A 17,643-nucleotide genomic window follows, 5' to 3' on the forward strand; every position below is an offset into this window, starting at 1 on the left:
TTGCAGAACACAAGACTGTACTGCAGGATGTGAGGATCTGCTTGTTTTCCTTACCAGAACTTGAAGTAAGAGGGGAACTGGTATTCAAGAGACCTTTTTCTTTGGAGAAGACAGATGAAGAGAAAGCTGGCTTCTGTGCCAGATTTCTTCTTTTTTCTTGTCTAGAATTTGGGGGGGGGGGGGGGGGCAGTGAAAGAGATTATTCTTAAACCTTGTGTGTTTAATCCCGCTAAATGCTGCTCTCTCTGATCTTACTGATTAACATTTGAAGCCTATAAAGCTAGGGTATCTGTTATTTGAAACTAGTGGCATATAAACATTTTAATTAAAAGGAAAAGAAGAAAGGGGGGCTGGGGAGGAAGACCAGTGTCACAGTGCTTGCTCTGTGGGGAAAAGATGTCCACAAGTATTTTGTTGCAGTATTGGAAGATGTCTCTTTCTCCAGAGAACTTGATGTCCACAAGATTTGCTCTGCTTTAGTGTTTCTACAGCTTCAATTCTATACATTTTATAGGCATATCTTTTGCATATTTTTTGCTTGGGACAGAGGGGAATTTACTCTGAGGATGTGATGGTGAGGGAGGAAAGACAGGACCTGTAGAAACAGCAGTAGTAAGAGGGCATTATTAAATGAATGAAGTTGTGTATTGCAGGAGTAACAGGAGCAGGTAGACTGTAAGCACCTTATTTGTAGGAAAAGGAGGGCTTAGCCTGCAGAGGTGTGTGCTGCCATGCTTCTTGTGGCAATAAATATCTTTAAGAAAACAGAGGTAATTTCAGCTAAGTTTAGCAATTTTTAGCTAATACAGAAATAGGGTGTTTACTCCATAATCTTCAATAAAGTAGATGCTCTGGGGTTGCACTGAGAGGAGTTGTTTAAAGGTCTTGCACTTCCCTCTAGTCTGTTCCTTCTCATTAGGGCTTGTACGACTGGTTATACAACTATATTGTAAAGCAAAGCAGGTAATGTGCTTAAAATATTGTAAAGAGCTCTATTGTTTTGGGTTTTTTTCTTTAGGATAAATCAATTCTGCATTCAGAACAATCTTCAGAATTCATAGCATTACTGTATGAATGCTATGCAGGCACAGCTCTGGGGGAACTGGCAGAGCCCAGAGGCATTTCCAGGAGCTTGACAAGCTCCACGTTTGTTTTGTGACACCTCAAACTGAGGGGGACATACGTGTAGTCATGTTGATCCCAAGACCTTGTTGTCATTTCAGCTATGAAGCTGCTTCAAGTGTCATGCTGAAGCCAAGCTAGGGGAGGGCATTTTTGAAATTATGGATGGTGTACGCACTTGGGATTTATTTTACAGTAGACTTGATGCTCAGCAAGGGCTTGCTGCCCCTAGAAAGGGTTGTCCTATTTTTAGCCATGTCACTTCCTGTGCAGTGTATGTCATTTCTCTGGAGTTGATCTTATATCAGATGAGCAAGCTCTCCAGTGCACCAGAACAAATATTTGTGTTGTTTCCATGAGATGGCTGAGCTGATGTGGCTGCAGGCAGGGATGGGGGGCAGCAGTGGCCAGAGCTGTGGGAGCATGCCTGCCCCTCTGACCTGGTTTCAGCAGTGACTGCCCACCTCCTCTGCTTTATGGGATGTTTGGGCTCGGTGATACTGTGAGGCGTTACGGTTTTGAAACAAAAATCATCTGAAGCTGAGCCAAGAAACGGGCTGATGGGAGGTCCCTCCCTCCCCCAAAAACATCTGCTCCGTGATCTCTCGCTGCCCGTGTTTGCTGCGGTGGGGCAGAGTCCGGCTGCTCTGCTGGTGGCAGTTTGCCTGGGGCTCGGAGTCCCCGTGGCAGCAGCGCTGTGCCATCCCTGTGTACAGGAGAGGCATGGCTCGAGTGCAGTGTCAGAACTGCCAGAACTTGGGTCTCTTTTGTTCTGTTTTCAATGCCTGGTTTTGGCTAGTGGTTCTCTTAGCAGCTCTGCTGCTGAAACAGGCATTTCCACACGTGTCTGCAGCTAGACCCTCTCTCCTGCCCAAATAGCACACACGTGACAAATGAGCTCAGAAACCAATCTGTGTTGAAACTAATTGGCAGAAGGTGGAGTGGTTGATTTTTTTAAAGTTTGATCATTTCCTTGTTTCATTTTGGTACATGTGAGCACTGAAAGGGAGGGCGAAGCATGGGAGCTTATTATACTGATTTGGCATTCTGTGGCTTTAGGGTTCAAAGAGATGAGTTCAACCATCCCAGGAGCTTACAGGCTGCTAAAACGTGTGTTGTCCCTCCTGGTCACATGTCCTCCCTCACATCAATTCCAGAGGCTCTCCTGTGTTGGACTTTCTACTTGTGCTTTTGCATGTGAACTGATTGAGCTCACTGAACTGTCAGAAAACTGTGTTGGTGATGGTGCTTTGTTTTCCTGGTGGGTTTTTTTGGTAGCTTGCAGCAGTAATTGTGTGGGTGAGGTGGGTTGTACCCAATTGTCCCCTTGATAACCAACAAGCTGTTGTCTCGATGCAAGTTCTCCTTTGACTTCATAACATTGCATCAGGTTGATCCTATCTCTTATTCATTGTATTTCTCAAATATTAGCAACCAATGAAAGATCTTCCGCTTCCTGTGGCCCTTATTAAAACTCTTCAGAAGAATCCCTGGCACTTCCCCTTGGAGATTGAAGTGTTCTGGAGCCTCATGCCAGTGGCTTGTGCTTTGACTGGTGACAGGATCCACTGGTTAATGAACTTGGGAACTGGCTTAGCTGGAACTCAGGCCAGCTTTTCTTGTTTTTCATCTGGGCATCTTTGGGCACCTTTCACAGTTTGTTTATTGAATTGGAGCAGCACTTTTTTTTTTTTTACATCCAAGTTCAAGATTGTTATTCCGTGTTTGTGTTAGCACCAGGTCCTTTCAGCAATGTTGTGTTGGAGAATATTAGCAGTGGCTGGTGCAGTTACTGAGTTCCTGTGTGCTGCTTGAAGCTAATATTGAGCAGAAAGAAAATCATGGTACAATCTGGAAGTTAGTGTAGGGTTCTTTAATATGCTGCTGCCTGAAGTTAAAAGGATTAATACTGCATTGTGACATTGAATCTCTAATAGCTCTTGAAATATTCAGTTGAAAGTGTTTTTAATTAGTCTTTCAATCTTAAACATTCTATGCCAAAAGTGACTTGCATAAGGTTTCAGCTTTAAATTGGTTCTGGTTACCAAAGCACAGCAAACTCATATTCATTTGCACTTCCCTGAAATGGCTTCTCTGACATGTTGGGCCCAGCATAAGAATTAAATTCCACATGCACTACTTGCAGTTTCATTCTGAAAGACTGTCTGGAGAAAAGCAGGAATGAAAGTGCTCTTTCAGCTACAAGTGCAGTACTTCAGCAAAAATCAAATTTAGCTGTCGTGTGAGGTCAATGGGGGCTTTGTATGTTGAAAGCAAGTGATTCTCTGTTGGGGTGGGGGAGTGTAGTCAACAGCTGAAATAAGCTTAATTGCAGGTTGAAGCTGAAAAAGATACTATCAGATTTTGGTTGTCTTCCTGCCTGTACATCTTCCTTGTCTTATATCTTGAATCCTTCCTCATCCATAAGAGTACCTTATTGCTGTGAGCAGAGGACTTGACTTGTTTCTGTGTTGCTGTTGGCTTTGTAACCCAGAGGTTTGGTCTTGGTATCAATTTCATATGTTTTGGGGAAATAAAAACAAAATGGAGTGGATGTGGGTGTGAGAGGAGATGAGGAGATTTCTCCGGAAACAAAATAATGGGAGTGTTGTTTTTGTTTGGCTTTGAATACATCTTATGTAAAAGGAAATATTTTTTATCGTGGCACTTCTTACTATGGTTTCTTCTAGTTTTATAACATGGCAGTTGGTGAAGTGTTCAAGTATCTTGAAACCCCTTTCCCTCTGGACTTTTTTGTTGTTTGAAATGCATACTGGTGTTACTTGCAAGGTTGATTTTATTTTTTCAGAAATATTGCTTACCTTTGGCTTGACTTGCAAGAATTAAAATTACCTATGCTTCAGCTTATTTTTTAATAAGGAAATGGTAGACCTAAGTTGATCTTGAATTAAATATAAGTAATTTATACCTTGCTATACCTGGTTTCTTAATGAGAGACTGTTGGGTTTTTTTCAAAATTGGTAAAAAAAGTGCAATTGTATATTTATGGAGGAGGAAAAACGGAAAATTAATTTTATCTCATGAAATGACATGTCAAAAATTATTTCCAAGTTAGACCACTTGATAATAGGGGTCTCAGAACACTGATGGAAATTGTCATTTGTTGTAATTTTCTTGTAATGTCTTACAAATATCTGTAAACTTGATTAATACAAGCCAGGGGAAAAAGAAATTATACAGTCTTTATTTAACATCCTTATATTTGGGTTTTATAATGTGGCAACTCATATATCATATATCTCTCAACTTATATATCTCTTACTTCTCATTTTTATTATATTTTCATAGTGCATTTATAAATATGAGGTTGTGTACATGGTCTAATACTTTTGCCTGTAAGGGTGATTTTCTCTTAGTGTGTGAAAAATCACAATACAGGGTTTGTGGTAAGCAGTTGTGTCGTCTGTCACTAATGACGCAGTGACTAAACAGTGTCGTGGATTCATGTGACTGTTGTTAATTATAATTATGCAGCAAGTAAGCCTGTGTTATCATGGCTTGTCTCTATTTTACAGTTCTCATGCACAGTGTCAGGTGTTCAGGTTTCAGCATAAGTGTTCCCCCTCCCCTACTCCCCTTACCTGACTGCCAGAAGCAGTAATACTTCCAATATTTGATCAAATTACTTTTCTTTGTGGGGTATTTATTGACAATAAATTGGTGGGGCTGGGAGGGTGAAGCCTACATATGACAATATTTGTGTTATTGGGCAGACTTTATAGACTTCTTGGGAAAGGGCACTGAGTTACCCACAAGGCATTTTTTTCTGGATGGTCTTTTTGCTGAGCTATAGGAAATTCCAGATTTTCAAATGTCAGCTGTAAAAGAAGGGTTTTCTCAGGCCTCTAAATGCTGGGTTGTGTGTATCAATTTCAGGTTTATAGAAGAAGGGAGAATGGCTCAAGAAACTAACCGTAGCCAAGTGCCTATGCTTTGTTCCACTGGCTGCGGATTTTACGGGAATCCTCGCACAAATGGCATGTGTTCAGTGTGCTACAAAGAACACCTTCAAAGGCAGAACAGTAATGGTAGAATTAGCCCTCCTGGTAAGTAACCCCAGCACGTGTGTGTGTGTTAACAGCTCAACCTGACACAGCAGGCAGCAGCCTCCTGGCCATGTCCAGGTACTGATTTTTGGAGCATTAGTGCAAACCATTTCATTCCAGCATCTTACCTTTTGGAATGAGCTTGGATGGGGTGTTCATCATGTAATTGTGTTGCCACTAATCTGCTCAGAAGTAGACTCTCACTAATACCTTTTGTATTCATTTGAGTATTTCTGATTTGAAATTATAAAAACGCAGAAAAAACACTATAACATATTTTTGCTGAAATTACTGACAGAGATAGGATTGAGTTTGGGAAGTGTTTGTGAAAGACATTTTAAATACAGGTATTTTATCTCTGACCTCATTCTAAAGGATTAACCTGTAAACACTTGACAGTGATGCCTTTTCCTGTAAAGGCCTTCAGGGGCTTTTGTGGACATCTTTCCATAACTGCCCCTGAAGGCCTTTAAGGAAAGATCTGTTCTTACATTATCTCCTTACTAAAATTATCTTGAGTTTAATTTTCAGGTTGGGAAAAGGCAACTATAGTTTCTCCTTAACTTCACATACTTTCTGTTCTTTTTGACCTAGTGCCCTGTGTACTGTTGCCTTTCCTTCAACCTGACCTTTTAAGCAGAAGCAATATCTTCTATTGAAATCTGGAGATCTGGGTTCTACACGTTCAAAATACATCTGAAGTTGGCATTAGGGTGTTATACTGGTGTTCTCCCAGATCTATCTTGGTTTTTTAAACAAAACATCAGCTTCTCAAGTCAGAGTAGAGCACTTTATGCTGAGAAAGCTGCTTGTAGGTGGTTTAATTAGTGAAAAATAGTAACTGCTTTAAAACTCCAGCTTCAAAATTTTCTGCAGTGTGAGTTTTGGGGGCCTGGGGAAACATAATTACTTTTTTGTGAAATTACGTTTTCTTATGGTGTAGGTAGATTCCATTACTCTCCTGGTTGGTGTTGTAGGGGTCAAAGAGTAAATGCAGCGTGTAACTTTTGTCATCCCAGGAAGCAGCATAACACATTTTCCCTGGGTGTGTCTTGCAGCAGCCTCTGTCAGTAGTATCACCGAGTCCTTACCGGTCCAGTGCACAGAGGGCAGTGCCCAGGAAACTCAGTCCACTTTAGATTCTACATCGACTCCATCTATGCAGCCAAGGTAAGGTACTTCAGTCTGCTCTGTGTCTTTACAGAAAAATCTCTGTCAAAATGATTAAATGAAGTGTGCTGATCCTGCATAATTAAATGCTGGAACCGGGATTAGGAAAAGGCGTAAGATTTCAGTGCTAACTTTAAAGCATGGGATCTCAGGGTGAATGCTAGCAGATCTCTGTGCTTCATCTGGCATTCAAATGGAAATTTGTCTTTAGAGTTTAGCTTCAAATAGAAGTTGTCAGTTTCTGTTCTGCAGAGATTTGTCTGGCTGCTCTTCTGCTTCCTCAACTTGTAGTTGTACATTTACCAAAGGAGAGCTCTTCTCATCCTAGAAATTTGAAGATTTTGTAAAATGGCAGGGAGCTGTTTACAAGAGCTCTCATAAATAAATGTATGATAATGTGTTAACGAGCCAGTTGCTTTGCAAGAAGTGGAGAATACTAGAACTGGGTAAAGACACCAGTCTTGGTACAATTTGTGCTACTGAACTGATCTCTTATTAAATTAGTAATTTCCATCTGGGTTATTCAAGGATAATATCCTCTTATAAATCACTCAGACTTACTAAGTGTTCTCCATTTGTAAAAGCTAAATATTTGTGTATATTTAGTGGCTCCATTTCAGTTTAGAATGACACAACCAACAGCAACTTAAGCGCTTTGGAAAATGTTTGAGTGAAAGGTGTTAGTGTGTTATATACTATGGAAGTTAAACTCGCAGTAATACTCATTTCAACTTTTCTTTAAAAAAATGAATGTAGTAAAACACAGGCCAAGGGCGATTTCATCAGTTACTGCTGACTGATTCTGCTCAGACTTTTCTGCTCCCTAGCTTTTTATAGAAGGTGTTATCTCATGCTTGGATCCTGCATATGAACTGAGAGCTAGGTGCCATGCTTGATGCTATATTTAGTCTTTCCATTCTGAGGTTTATAGTTGGGGTAGAAAATACATATCTTACCCTGAAACAACTCTTCTGGTGTGTGTAAAAAAAAAAAAAATAAAAGTTCATCCAGGTCAATGCACAGATGTGAACCAATTACAGTGCCTTGCCTTTGTTCTCTCACAACTTCAATAAAACCATAGAAGAATAGAAGTACCTCACTGATCACTGGCTTGATTACTGGCTGCAGGAGAAAGGAGTGGGTGGTTGCTCTTGGACTTGCACTTGAAAAAAATCAGTGTCACTTGCTTGGGTTTTTGCTTTCAAAATAAAATAAGCAGGAATTCAACTTTGGTCTCTGGAAATACCTCAGACTTAGGATACTCTGAGGACAGATGAAATCAATTGACAATGCCCTTTTGTAGGTGGCCAGACTGGCAGTTCAAGACCTACATGCAATTCTTGACAATTAAAATTGCAACTCCGGTGCTCCTGTTATGCCATGGAGTGCTGGTTCATGGCCTGCTGGATAATCTGGTTTTTCCCTTCAGAGTGAATCCCTCAGTGGAAAGGAAGAAAAAAAAATGCAAATGAGATAGTGCTACCTCTTGCCTGGGACTTGAGCTCTGTCTTGTTCCATAGGAGAGCTGCTGGATGAGCAGCTTGGCTGGGAGTCACGGCCAGTGTTGAATTCTCTCTCTAAACTGCTCAGGGTGTTCATTTGCTGTGTGTTCAGCCATGCTATGACTTAGCAGTATGGCTAAATGGTTGGGAAGTTTAGCCTGCACCACTTTACACAGTGAAAATCCAAGGGGTTCTGTGTGCAGCTGCTGCAGCTTTATTACTGGAAACATTGACATGCTGCAATTTTCTCATTCGTATCTCCAGAAACTATCTCCTCTACAATTATCTTGCTGACTTCTGTTATAAAGATCCTTGCATCCTGAATGTTGCATTGTTGCTTCTGTGTGGAACAATGATATGCCAAACCACCCAAAATATTTTTCCTTTTTTATAGTGGAACTGTTTTGTTGCATTCAGTATGAGTTTAAAAAAAAAAATGTTTACCTTTTGTGTCAGTTCAGAGTGTAGCAGTTTTAAGTGGTTACAGAAACAACTTCAGAGTGAAATGTTCTGGGATACCTTCTCATCAAGATGTGCCCTAATGTATCTCTTACAGGAAAGGAATGTGAGAATGTGAGAATGCATAATAAAAATAATATTCTTCTTTTGCCTCTCAGCCCTGTGTCCAGTCAGTCACTTTTAACAGAATCTGTAGCATCATCCCAAGCGGATAGTACGGCTGTGGACAAAACAGTACCTGAGACAGAAGAGTTGCAAGGTTGGTGCCTAGTTTTCAGTGACAGAATTTATGAATAATGCTTTCTAAACTTTGGCTGTTCTTAATACACTCCTGTTCAAACACGTATGATTCTCAAACCCAAATACTCTGTGAAATCAGAAGGCAAAATAAGAATAAAGTTTCTTTTCTTAAATGGCAAGTGAAACTGAAACCTTCTGTTTAATTGGTGATGTCAGTGTCTGCCATAAACTTAATTGGTGTTGGAAATGCACATCATAAATCAACACTCTGTTCTGTCTCTGTGCCATGGTTGTTACATCTGAGTAGAGTTTTGGTATCTGTTACTTCTCAGAGTGACCATTTACAGCACATATCAGAAGTTTCAGCATTGTGGTAGAGGGTGTTTGATATAGCCATTGCCAGAACAGGGTCAGTATCTTTTATAAACAGGAAACACCTATAAAAGAACCTTTCACCTCTGAACTGTAGTGGTGTAAGATTTTGAACTACTGAAATTCACTTTATCAAATATAAAATTACCCAACCACAGGCTATATTTTGCTTGAAGGACAGTGGCTGAGTGGGTTAACTATATTGGCCTAAAATATAGGTCCTTCTTGCTGGTACAATGTAAAGCTCCTTTTCACTTTTTTTCTTGTTTTCTATGTGCAGACTTTCAGAGCTTAAGACTAAAAAATGTTTAATAGTATTTCTTAGGAAATACAAAAATGCCAGGTAGTATACAAAATGTGCTCAGACTGGTAACCTATAGGCACTATAAAAGGTATTTAAAGGTAAGTCAGTAAGTATTCTGCCTTCTGCTGAGGCAGTTTGTTTTAGTGGGGAGGATTATTTTTCTGTGGACTAGTCTAAACATAGAAGTGTGGGTTTTGTTACAGATACATCTTGTAATTCCACTTAAACATTCTAGATACTAGTTCTTTGATACCAGAGATACAGTCAAAGTTTTGCTTCTCAGATACATTTCTAAACCTGACCTGTCCCTTTCTGTAGGATGGAATATGAGAGTCATTAGTCAGCTACTGTGCTGAGTAAGGCCATCTCCTTGGTTAAAAAACTTGGGAGAAAAGCTTTTAATTCCATTTTTTTACCACTTTTACTAATCTTTGAGATGTCAATTGTTAGAAACATGTTTATTCTTGAAAAGATACATTCTAGAGATACACTCCAATGCCTTTTAGGAAATTTGTGTTCTGGAGCTGAGAGCTCTTGTCTCAGTTTTGACAATGCACCTACTGGCTTTTCAGTGGGAGACAGAGGGAGTACTTTACTTTATTGACCCTGCACTGAGGTGTCTTGGGCCTGTGAAAAGACTTTTCCCAGCAAGTTATCGGAGGCATGTCTCTCTTCTTACACACTTGGATAAATTTATTCTCCTTATGAGAAGATAAGAGGTTTCTCAACCAGAAGCTTTTAATTTAGGGATGTATCTGCAGAATCAATGTATATCAGCTGTTTAGGTTACTCAGCTGTGTCTTCTGTCCTTTTCTTTGTACCCTCATTTCTAAACTAAGAACATCACCAGCATGTAGTTGCAGTTCTAAATTACCATCCCTATTTATAACTCTCTGGCAAGGTCAGCCTTACTTCCTTAAGAGTTCCTTCTGTGTTGTCCCTTGACTGAAAATTATAGGAAAGGTAGTGTTTCCAGTTTTAAAGCATTTTGATTTGAAAATGTAAGTTTGGAAGGAAAGCAGCTTAGAATGGATGCTGAAAGGGATTTCACTGAATTGCTGTCACAGTTGTGCATCCTGAAGTTCCTTTTTTTTTTTTTTTAATTTTAATTTTAGGTTGCTGACAAGCATGTTATACAGACATGTGAATCCAAGGGTTTTTTTTTTAGCATTGCCTAAGTTTCTAACATTTAGGAAAAAAATAATTCACAGCAATGTTAGTTGGTCCCAGAGTGAAGTTTGTCTAATAGTGCTTCTGTTGATGTAGGGGAACAGGAGAAATAAAGTCAGTATTTATTTTGATAAAACCTTGCCTTGTGGGAATGTCTGTTCTGGGGCGAGTTGTTCTGTGCTGCTGGTGTAAGTATTGTGTTCAGCTGAGGTCCCCTTAACTTGCCATTTAACAAAAATTACCAGGCTACACAAGATTGAATGAAGGACTGGGTGAATAATTAAGCTTTCTTCGATTACTGTTATTACTTTTCTAAAGCAGACAGATAAATGAGACTCGAGCTGCTTGCAACACAGTCCTTGCTGTTTGCAGTCAAGCTAAAACTACAAAGGGATAAAATTTCCAAAGAGCAGTTCAGGTTTTTGTTTGGATTTATGCATTGCAGAAGAAATAGAGGAAAACTCTAGAATATGTTAAAAAGTGTAGACTTTAGAGCTAGTGTTTGTATGATGATGCTTATGGAACAGTGCAAAAGTCCAGATGCTCTAAGATGTGGACTAATAGAGTTTTTTTTAACTTTAATGTTCTTAAATGCCATGAACATGCCATTAAAGATGACCTAAAATGAAACTCATTAAGTACAGTTCAGCTTTTCTAGCAGCTTTCTTCTATTCTGAGCATCTCTCCAAGTCATTTTAATTACCTCCTGGGCTATTGTGCCTTTTGCTCAACATGATGGCCCTGTTAGGATTAGCCAGTCAGGATTCCTGATTTGTTAGCCAGAGGATTAACAGGGCTGCCTCCAGGCAAGCCTGCATGCAGGTGAAGAGGTGCTTCACTTCCCTGGGGTAAAGGAGTTAAAACCATCCAGGTTAGGATTTGTGCATCTGGTTCAGGGAGGATTTTAAAGGTAAATGAAGCTTGTCAGGGAAGGCAGGAGAACTCCACCACAAACATTATGGAGCTCCTACAACTGAAGAACATCGGGGTAAAAGTATAAATCCAATTAATGGATGGATTCAGCCCCTCTGAGGCTGAAAACTTCTGAGAATGAAAACAGCCTCTGTGATTTTCAAGCTTGTTGTGAATTGGAGAGGAGCATGTACTATTAGCATTGCAAAATGCCATCACTCACGTCATGTGGTGTGGTTATTATTTGAAAAACCAAAGTACAAAGTTAGGTTGGATTAACTGTCTAAAAGGCTGTTCTGAATGAAGTCACCTGATTTTGTGCATATCTGGATTTTAGTGAGGTTAAACAGAAGTCCAAACTTAAAAACTTGGTATTAAAACAATTAGGTTGCTACAGAATTTTATGCTGGGGTTACTTGAACCTAAGGTGAATGCAGCTGAGCTAGTGGTTTCAGCTTCAGTGGGCCTTATCAGGGTGGGCTCAGTAGACAGTAGTAGAAAGGAATTGATGGATGCTGCTCACTTTTGTGATAGTACCAGGGAGTCAGAGGTAGAGTATAATTTTGATACAAGTGTATCAAATAATACAGGATATCATGATACACTGGGTGAATGCACCAGGGAGAGAGCCAACACTCAACAGAAAGATTTTAAACTAAATTCTGTGGGTGAGTGTGCTCTTACTTAATTTGCCGCTTCCTAACATTTAAACAGTGTATTTTAGGCTGATTATGTCAGTTTAAAATGTTCGCAAGTAGTGATGTTTTCCTTTGGATTAACTTCACATTTCACTCCTCTGGAGTTGTGGGGGTTCTTCTTACTAGCCCTAGTGAAATGCTCTTAAGAAGTAAATGTATCTTTTCATGCTCTTCTGTAGGAATGAGAAACCTTTTTCTTTTAAAATCTCTGTCCAGTAATGCAGGGGTGATGGATGTAAAACATCGAGAGAGAGAGAACAGGTTGGGTGTCTGCTGCACACACAGAGCTGTGTTGTGCCTGCAGGGGTGCAGAGGCTGGAGTGCATTTTGTCATGTGGCTGCTGTTTTTGTGCTCAGTCAGAGCACACTGAAGCTCAGGCAGGGGTTTGCACAAGCAAAGCAATAGGAAAAGCTCATGCCTTTAGGAGGAAATCCAGGTTCTGCTTGTTTTGGTCAGCTAGGAACATGTTCTGTAAATCAGGGAACTTCTAGTGACCAGCCCAACTTGTCAGCTCCAGAAATATGACTGTGTTTATGCTTTACTCCTTTTTGGTTAGTTGGCAGCTTTTAGTGGTGCTGCCAGGGCTTCTGTTCTTTGGCTACAGGCAGGGCTGGGGCTGGGGGAAGGGATGACTTGGTTCAAGGAAGGCAGGCAGCAGCATCCTGGAATCCAGGTGAAGTCCAGCAGTTGGGAGTGGCTCCAAGCTGGGCAGTATTGCATCTTACCTGGCTTTGTTCTGCTGTGGTCATCACAGGTAGCTTATAGACTGAACAATGGCACTTGGTCATCTAAAGTGGTTGGGATATTTGTGACTATCATAGAGGATTTTGGTTCAAATCTCTAGCTTCTATTCAAAAGCAAATTGAGACCTAAAATTTATGGTTACTACAGTAGATACAAAGTGACTTGTGGTGCAGTAGAAGAATCTTCCCACTCAGTTCTACAGTGAGCAGCAGCTCTTAAATATTTTTGAACCTTTTTAATGTGAGAGCCATATGCACAAAGAAAATGTATGTAAGGGTGTATGAGAGCCTTGTTATGCAGGAAGAGTGCCAATTTTTCCTAAATTTAGCTAATAGTTACAGAGGCTCTTAGTGACACTTAGATTGAGGTAACTGGATTTTGCTACAACAGGAAATGCAAGCTGGAGAATGTTGGCTCATGGCATGACTATGTCTTAATGAATTAATAAAGACTGCAATATCTGTTTTGTGTAAAACTACACAAGCTCATTTGAGTAAGTCTTAACCCCTTCTGGTACTTACCTCACGTCTTTTAGTCCTTGCTGATTTTAGAACCGAGGGATCTTGCAATCCTTTTGATATTATGCCCACTCAGAAATGTGCCCTTTAACAACCATTTAAAGCCATTGAACTTCTTTTTTCTTTGCAAACTATGAATTGTTATAAATTTCAGGACAAAGAGAAGCTCTGCTTGTAACATAGATGGTGACTGAGAAGGATTTAATAGACCATGTATAAAAGTATCTTTTCTAGATTAGTCTGTGGAATATACTGTCCCCTCAGGCAAAGTCTTTGCTGGTGATCAGGTATCTTGCTATCCATTGATGTTGCTTAGTACAATGTTTTGATATGTAGCAAAAGTGATGAGTGCCCTTTCCTTTAAAAAAAAAAAATCAATCAGAATAGCAGCACATGAAAAACCCCACTGGATTTGTCATGCAGAAGAGCTGTCAGCTGGTGAAGAGCCAGCACAGAACTGCATCTGACAGTCCCTGACAAAGAAAAGTCCAGCTGCACAGAGATGCCTGCAGCTTTTTCCCTGACAAATGTCTGAGCTTGCTGCTGTATTCCCTTCCTTACAGCACTGGTTCTAGCTCTGCTTCCATCCACACTCCTCCCAGCTGGAGCTTGTTTTTTTTCTTTGCTGCAAATACTCCCAACTTCTGTGTATCTTAGTCACTGGAGACTTGTCCTGCTGTGATCCAGCTATGTCTGGTAGGCAGAGGTTGGCTCTTAGCCCTTCTTGAAATGAAGTTGGGTTTTTTCATTTCTGTTTCTGCTTTGTAATGTAAGGAATGTGCAAATACTTGAGGAAAACCAGCCAACTTCTATTTTTACCTGACTCAGGCAAATACTACTATTACTTGTTCATACTCTCCCACACAACCTGTAACCTGTTTCTTTTAGATGTGAGAGAACACTAAAGTAGGTTGAAAGATGCCTTAGGAGAAATATCTTTAAAATCAGGTTTTTATTGCTTCCTTCTGGGCTCCAGTGCAGTGTAGTTCCACCCTATAAGTCTGGGTCTCTTGAGCTGGTGTTTCTCACCCCAGGTAGTGACTTATGGCCTGTGTAGGCTTTTTCCAGGTGTGCTAGAGCAGCAGCATCACAGTGGTAGAAATTATTCTGAAACACTGTGTTTCAGAAATTATTCTGTGTTTTGTGTGGCCTCCATGTTGCAGTCTTCAGCAAAAATAATGTTGATTCAGGATTTCAAAGAGGGTGTTTGGCTCAACTGATCCTGTTATATGGAGTGCTTCTTGCAAGCAGATTTTGGGAGCTGGGCAAGTAACACTGTGGGGAAACACTTGGCTGTTGGATTTTCTTCCTGGATCTGACAGTGCTGAATCTTGCTGTTAAACCTAATGTTCATTGTTTTGGTTGTTTTTGTGGTATTTTCAAGCATTTGGTGAGTTCTTTTCTTAAATTATATTGAAGGTCTAGAAGGAGGGAGTTCCAGTCTCTGCAGAGGGACCAGTGCATGACTGCAGACTTCAGACATGGAAGCTGCAGCAAAATGGCCAAATGTACAGCATGGGCTTTAGATCATTGTAGGACTCAAAAAGAGAGAGACAGACTTTTTTTCTCCACTGTTCTTACTAACTTTTTAAATGTCAGCTTCAGTGTCAGAGAATGCAGAGCCTACACCTGAAGAACAGGACAAGTCGCTTGACAAACCAAAACAGAAAAAGAATCGTTGTTTCATGTGCAGGAAGAAGGTTGGACTGACTGGTAAGAAATACTGATTTCACTTTCCTTAGGCTTGTTTAGGCTTTGGCTCTTTGAAATGCTATATTAAAGGGAAAATGGGGCATGGTCATTTGATATTGATTTGGAATAACAGTCAAAGGTGCTTTCAGCTGACTCTTACTAGATTAGTCACTCATGTATCATTTTGTTTTTCAGCCTCCTGTCTTAAAGTGAAGTTCATAATCCCAATTACTTCCTTTTGGAAGTCTGCTTAGCTAAGGAATTGGATGGTAGTTTGCTGTCGTTCACTAGCCATCTTTGCAGTGGTTCAGTGAAAGGGCCTGAGTTCTGGAGGGTGAAGATTCATAAACAAGGCAAAAGAGCAGGAGTTCTCTAGGAATGTTCTGTGCTAGAGTGTCATGGAAAAAGAAGGAATGGTCAAGTCAAATCTTGCTGTAATCACTTAAAAATGTATTACTGTTGATTCTTCTGCTTTCTGCAGCAGAGGCTCTTTGGCTGATTGATTGCCACTGGTGACTGAGATTTACTGCTAGTGAGTGAACACATTCAGGATTTAAAGCAAACCGGTGCAATTATGAATGTTGAAATGTCTAAGCTGCTGTTTCTGTCCACAGGGTTCGAGTGCCGGTGTGGGAACGTTTACTGTGGAATGCACCGTTACTCAGATGTACACAGTTGCTCTTACAATTACAAAGCTGATGCTGCTGAGAAAATCAGAAAAGAGAATCCTGTAGTTGTTGGGGAAAAGATCCAGAAGATCTGAACTGCTGCTTCTGCTGGAATACAAAAATCTTCTGACCATCTGCAGATTAAATTGACTTGAGCTTTTTTCCTTAGTCATCAGGAACGTAGAGCAGTGTATCTTGCCTAGACCTTTTAATCATGCATGTCATCAGATGAATAGATTTTTTTGTTTTCGTTTTTTTGTTTTGAAAATGACTCTGAACATTATTTTCATTGCAGTTTTCTGTGGCTGAAGACTTAAGTAAACTTTACAAGTATTATCCTTTAAGATCATTTTAATTTTAGTTGAGTGCAGAGGGCTTTTATAACAAACATGGAGAAAATATTGGAGGGCTGTGCTTTTCCAGGATAAAACATGCATGCGTTAACTTTGCAGTTTATTTTCTTGTTGTATATAGCTTTTCTCTGCAGCACAATTTCCTTTTTTTTTTTTTTTTTTATTGATAATGCCTTGTATGGCACAACTAGTTATCAGTAACTGAATGTATTTTAATCATTATGGCTGCTTCTGGTTTTTTTTCCCCATTAACGAGAGGTTATACATGTTCGCATATTAGCTTGTTTGCACCCTCTACCTATTTATGTATGAATCATTTGTAATGAGAGTGTGTGCTGAGATTGTGTGGGGTTTTTTGTTGTTTTCTTTTTTTTTTAAATTGGGGTTTGTTTTTGTGTGTGTGGGGGGAAGGCTGTATGCACTTCATTGACTGCAGTTTTCATTGGGATTACATCCATCAGTTTGTCTGTACACAAATATGAAGAATGATCTGAAGTACCTGTGCTGTATTTATGTTTATCCACGTCTTAACTTTGATTAAATAAAATCTAAAAAAATCCGAGCCCCTGTGGCTGTCACTGGCATATGTAAGTTGGATTTCTCTTGCTTTATTTTAATGGAGACCTTCCATTGGTGATTCCTTTACTTAAAGTGTATTCATTTACAGCTACCACGTGTTTCCCAATGCCAGTTAAATTCTGATGGTTTTTTTTTTTATTTTTTCACCTGTAACTACCAGAGACACTGCAGCTTCCAGACCTTGACTGTTGATTTTAAAATTCAGAATGCTCTTAAAAAGCTATGGCTGGCAATTAGTAGATAAAGCAGTACATTTAGGATATAAACTGTGCAGCAAAAGGAGCTTTCTCTGGTGGTAACAGAAAGTCATCTGCAAGACTGAATAATAAATGAAGTAGCTTGTGCTTGCAGAAATGGCCTAACCACAATCTACAAAGCACATGGAGTTTATAGTAAAGGAAGGAAGGAATAAATAACTTACTGGCAAGTTTCAGTAAAGGTCTGCCTTATCATGGGTCAGAGAGCCTGTATTTCCTCAAAGCATTTGCTAAACTTCCTCTTACACAGCACAGGGCATGGAAAAGCAGCAGTGTCACCTTTGGTTTCTGTTTGCTTTCCTCTTTGCTGCTACTTCCCTATTCTCTAATCCTTCTCACTTTGAGTTCTTCCCTATTTCTGGTCTCTCTCTTTTCCTTTTCTCTCTCCTGTGTGCCCTCCTGACCAATCTGCCTTTCACCTTTCATCTCTGCTTCTGGGCCAAGCAGAGAGAACAGACCATAGAGTTCCCAAGGTGGGGGAAAACCTTGTGTGGTTGTGTGTTCTGGTGCCTGAAAGAAGGAAAGGTACAAGAAAAGTATTCACATACTTCCTGTCTCTTGTATAATCTTACATTTAGACTGGATGTCCACCTTTCTGTGACACCTGAGAATTGTGTCATGTTTGTTTGCTTTGGTAATGGCCCTGTGTTACCCTGGTGGTTGATCTGCACTTCAATCTGTATTTTGTGTCATCAGCTTGAGGTTAGCAGATTAACATTTTAATTAACACCAGCTCATTCACAGCACTACAAAATGCTTGAGTCTGTCTGCTCATGTTGGACTCTGTATTGGAACAGGTTTTCAATGTGGTTTTG

General features: G+C 40.0%; 1 protein-coding gene across 6 annotated transcripts in view; it reads left to right on the plus strand.

The window, feature by feature from the left end:
• Positions 1-16,554, plus strand: part of ZFAND6 (zinc finger AN1-type containing 6) — a 36,447-nt gene extending 19,893 nt beyond the window's left edge. For all 6 annotated transcript variants that reach the window (XM_041468813.1, XM_041468809.1, XM_041468810.1 and 3 more), the window contains 5 exons: positions 5,020-5,189; positions 6,248-6,359; positions 8,479-8,579; positions 14,879-14,992; positions 15,586-16,554. In XM_041468813.1, the coding sequence (XP_041324747.1) occupies positions 5,039-5,189; positions 6,248-6,359; positions 8,479-8,579; positions 14,879-14,992; positions 15,586-15,734 (627 nt within the window). In that variant the 5' untranslated portion in view covers positions 5,020-5,038 and the 3' untranslated portion in view covers positions 15,735-16,554. The remainder of the gene's footprint in view (positions 1-5,019; positions 5,190-6,247; positions 6,360-8,478; positions 8,580-14,878; positions 14,993-15,585) is intronic.
• Positions 16,555-17,643: the final 1,089 nt, after the last annotated feature.

Source organism: Pyrgilauda ruficollis, unplaced genomic scaffold (assembly GCF_017590135.1).
Source record: "Pyrgilauda ruficollis isolate IOZ18807 unplaced genomic scaffold, ASM1759013v1 scaffold23, whole genome shotgun sequence".
NCBI classification, from domain to species: domain Eukaryota; kingdom Metazoa; phylum Chordata; class Aves; order Passeriformes; family Passeridae; genus Pyrgilauda; species Pyrgilauda ruficollis.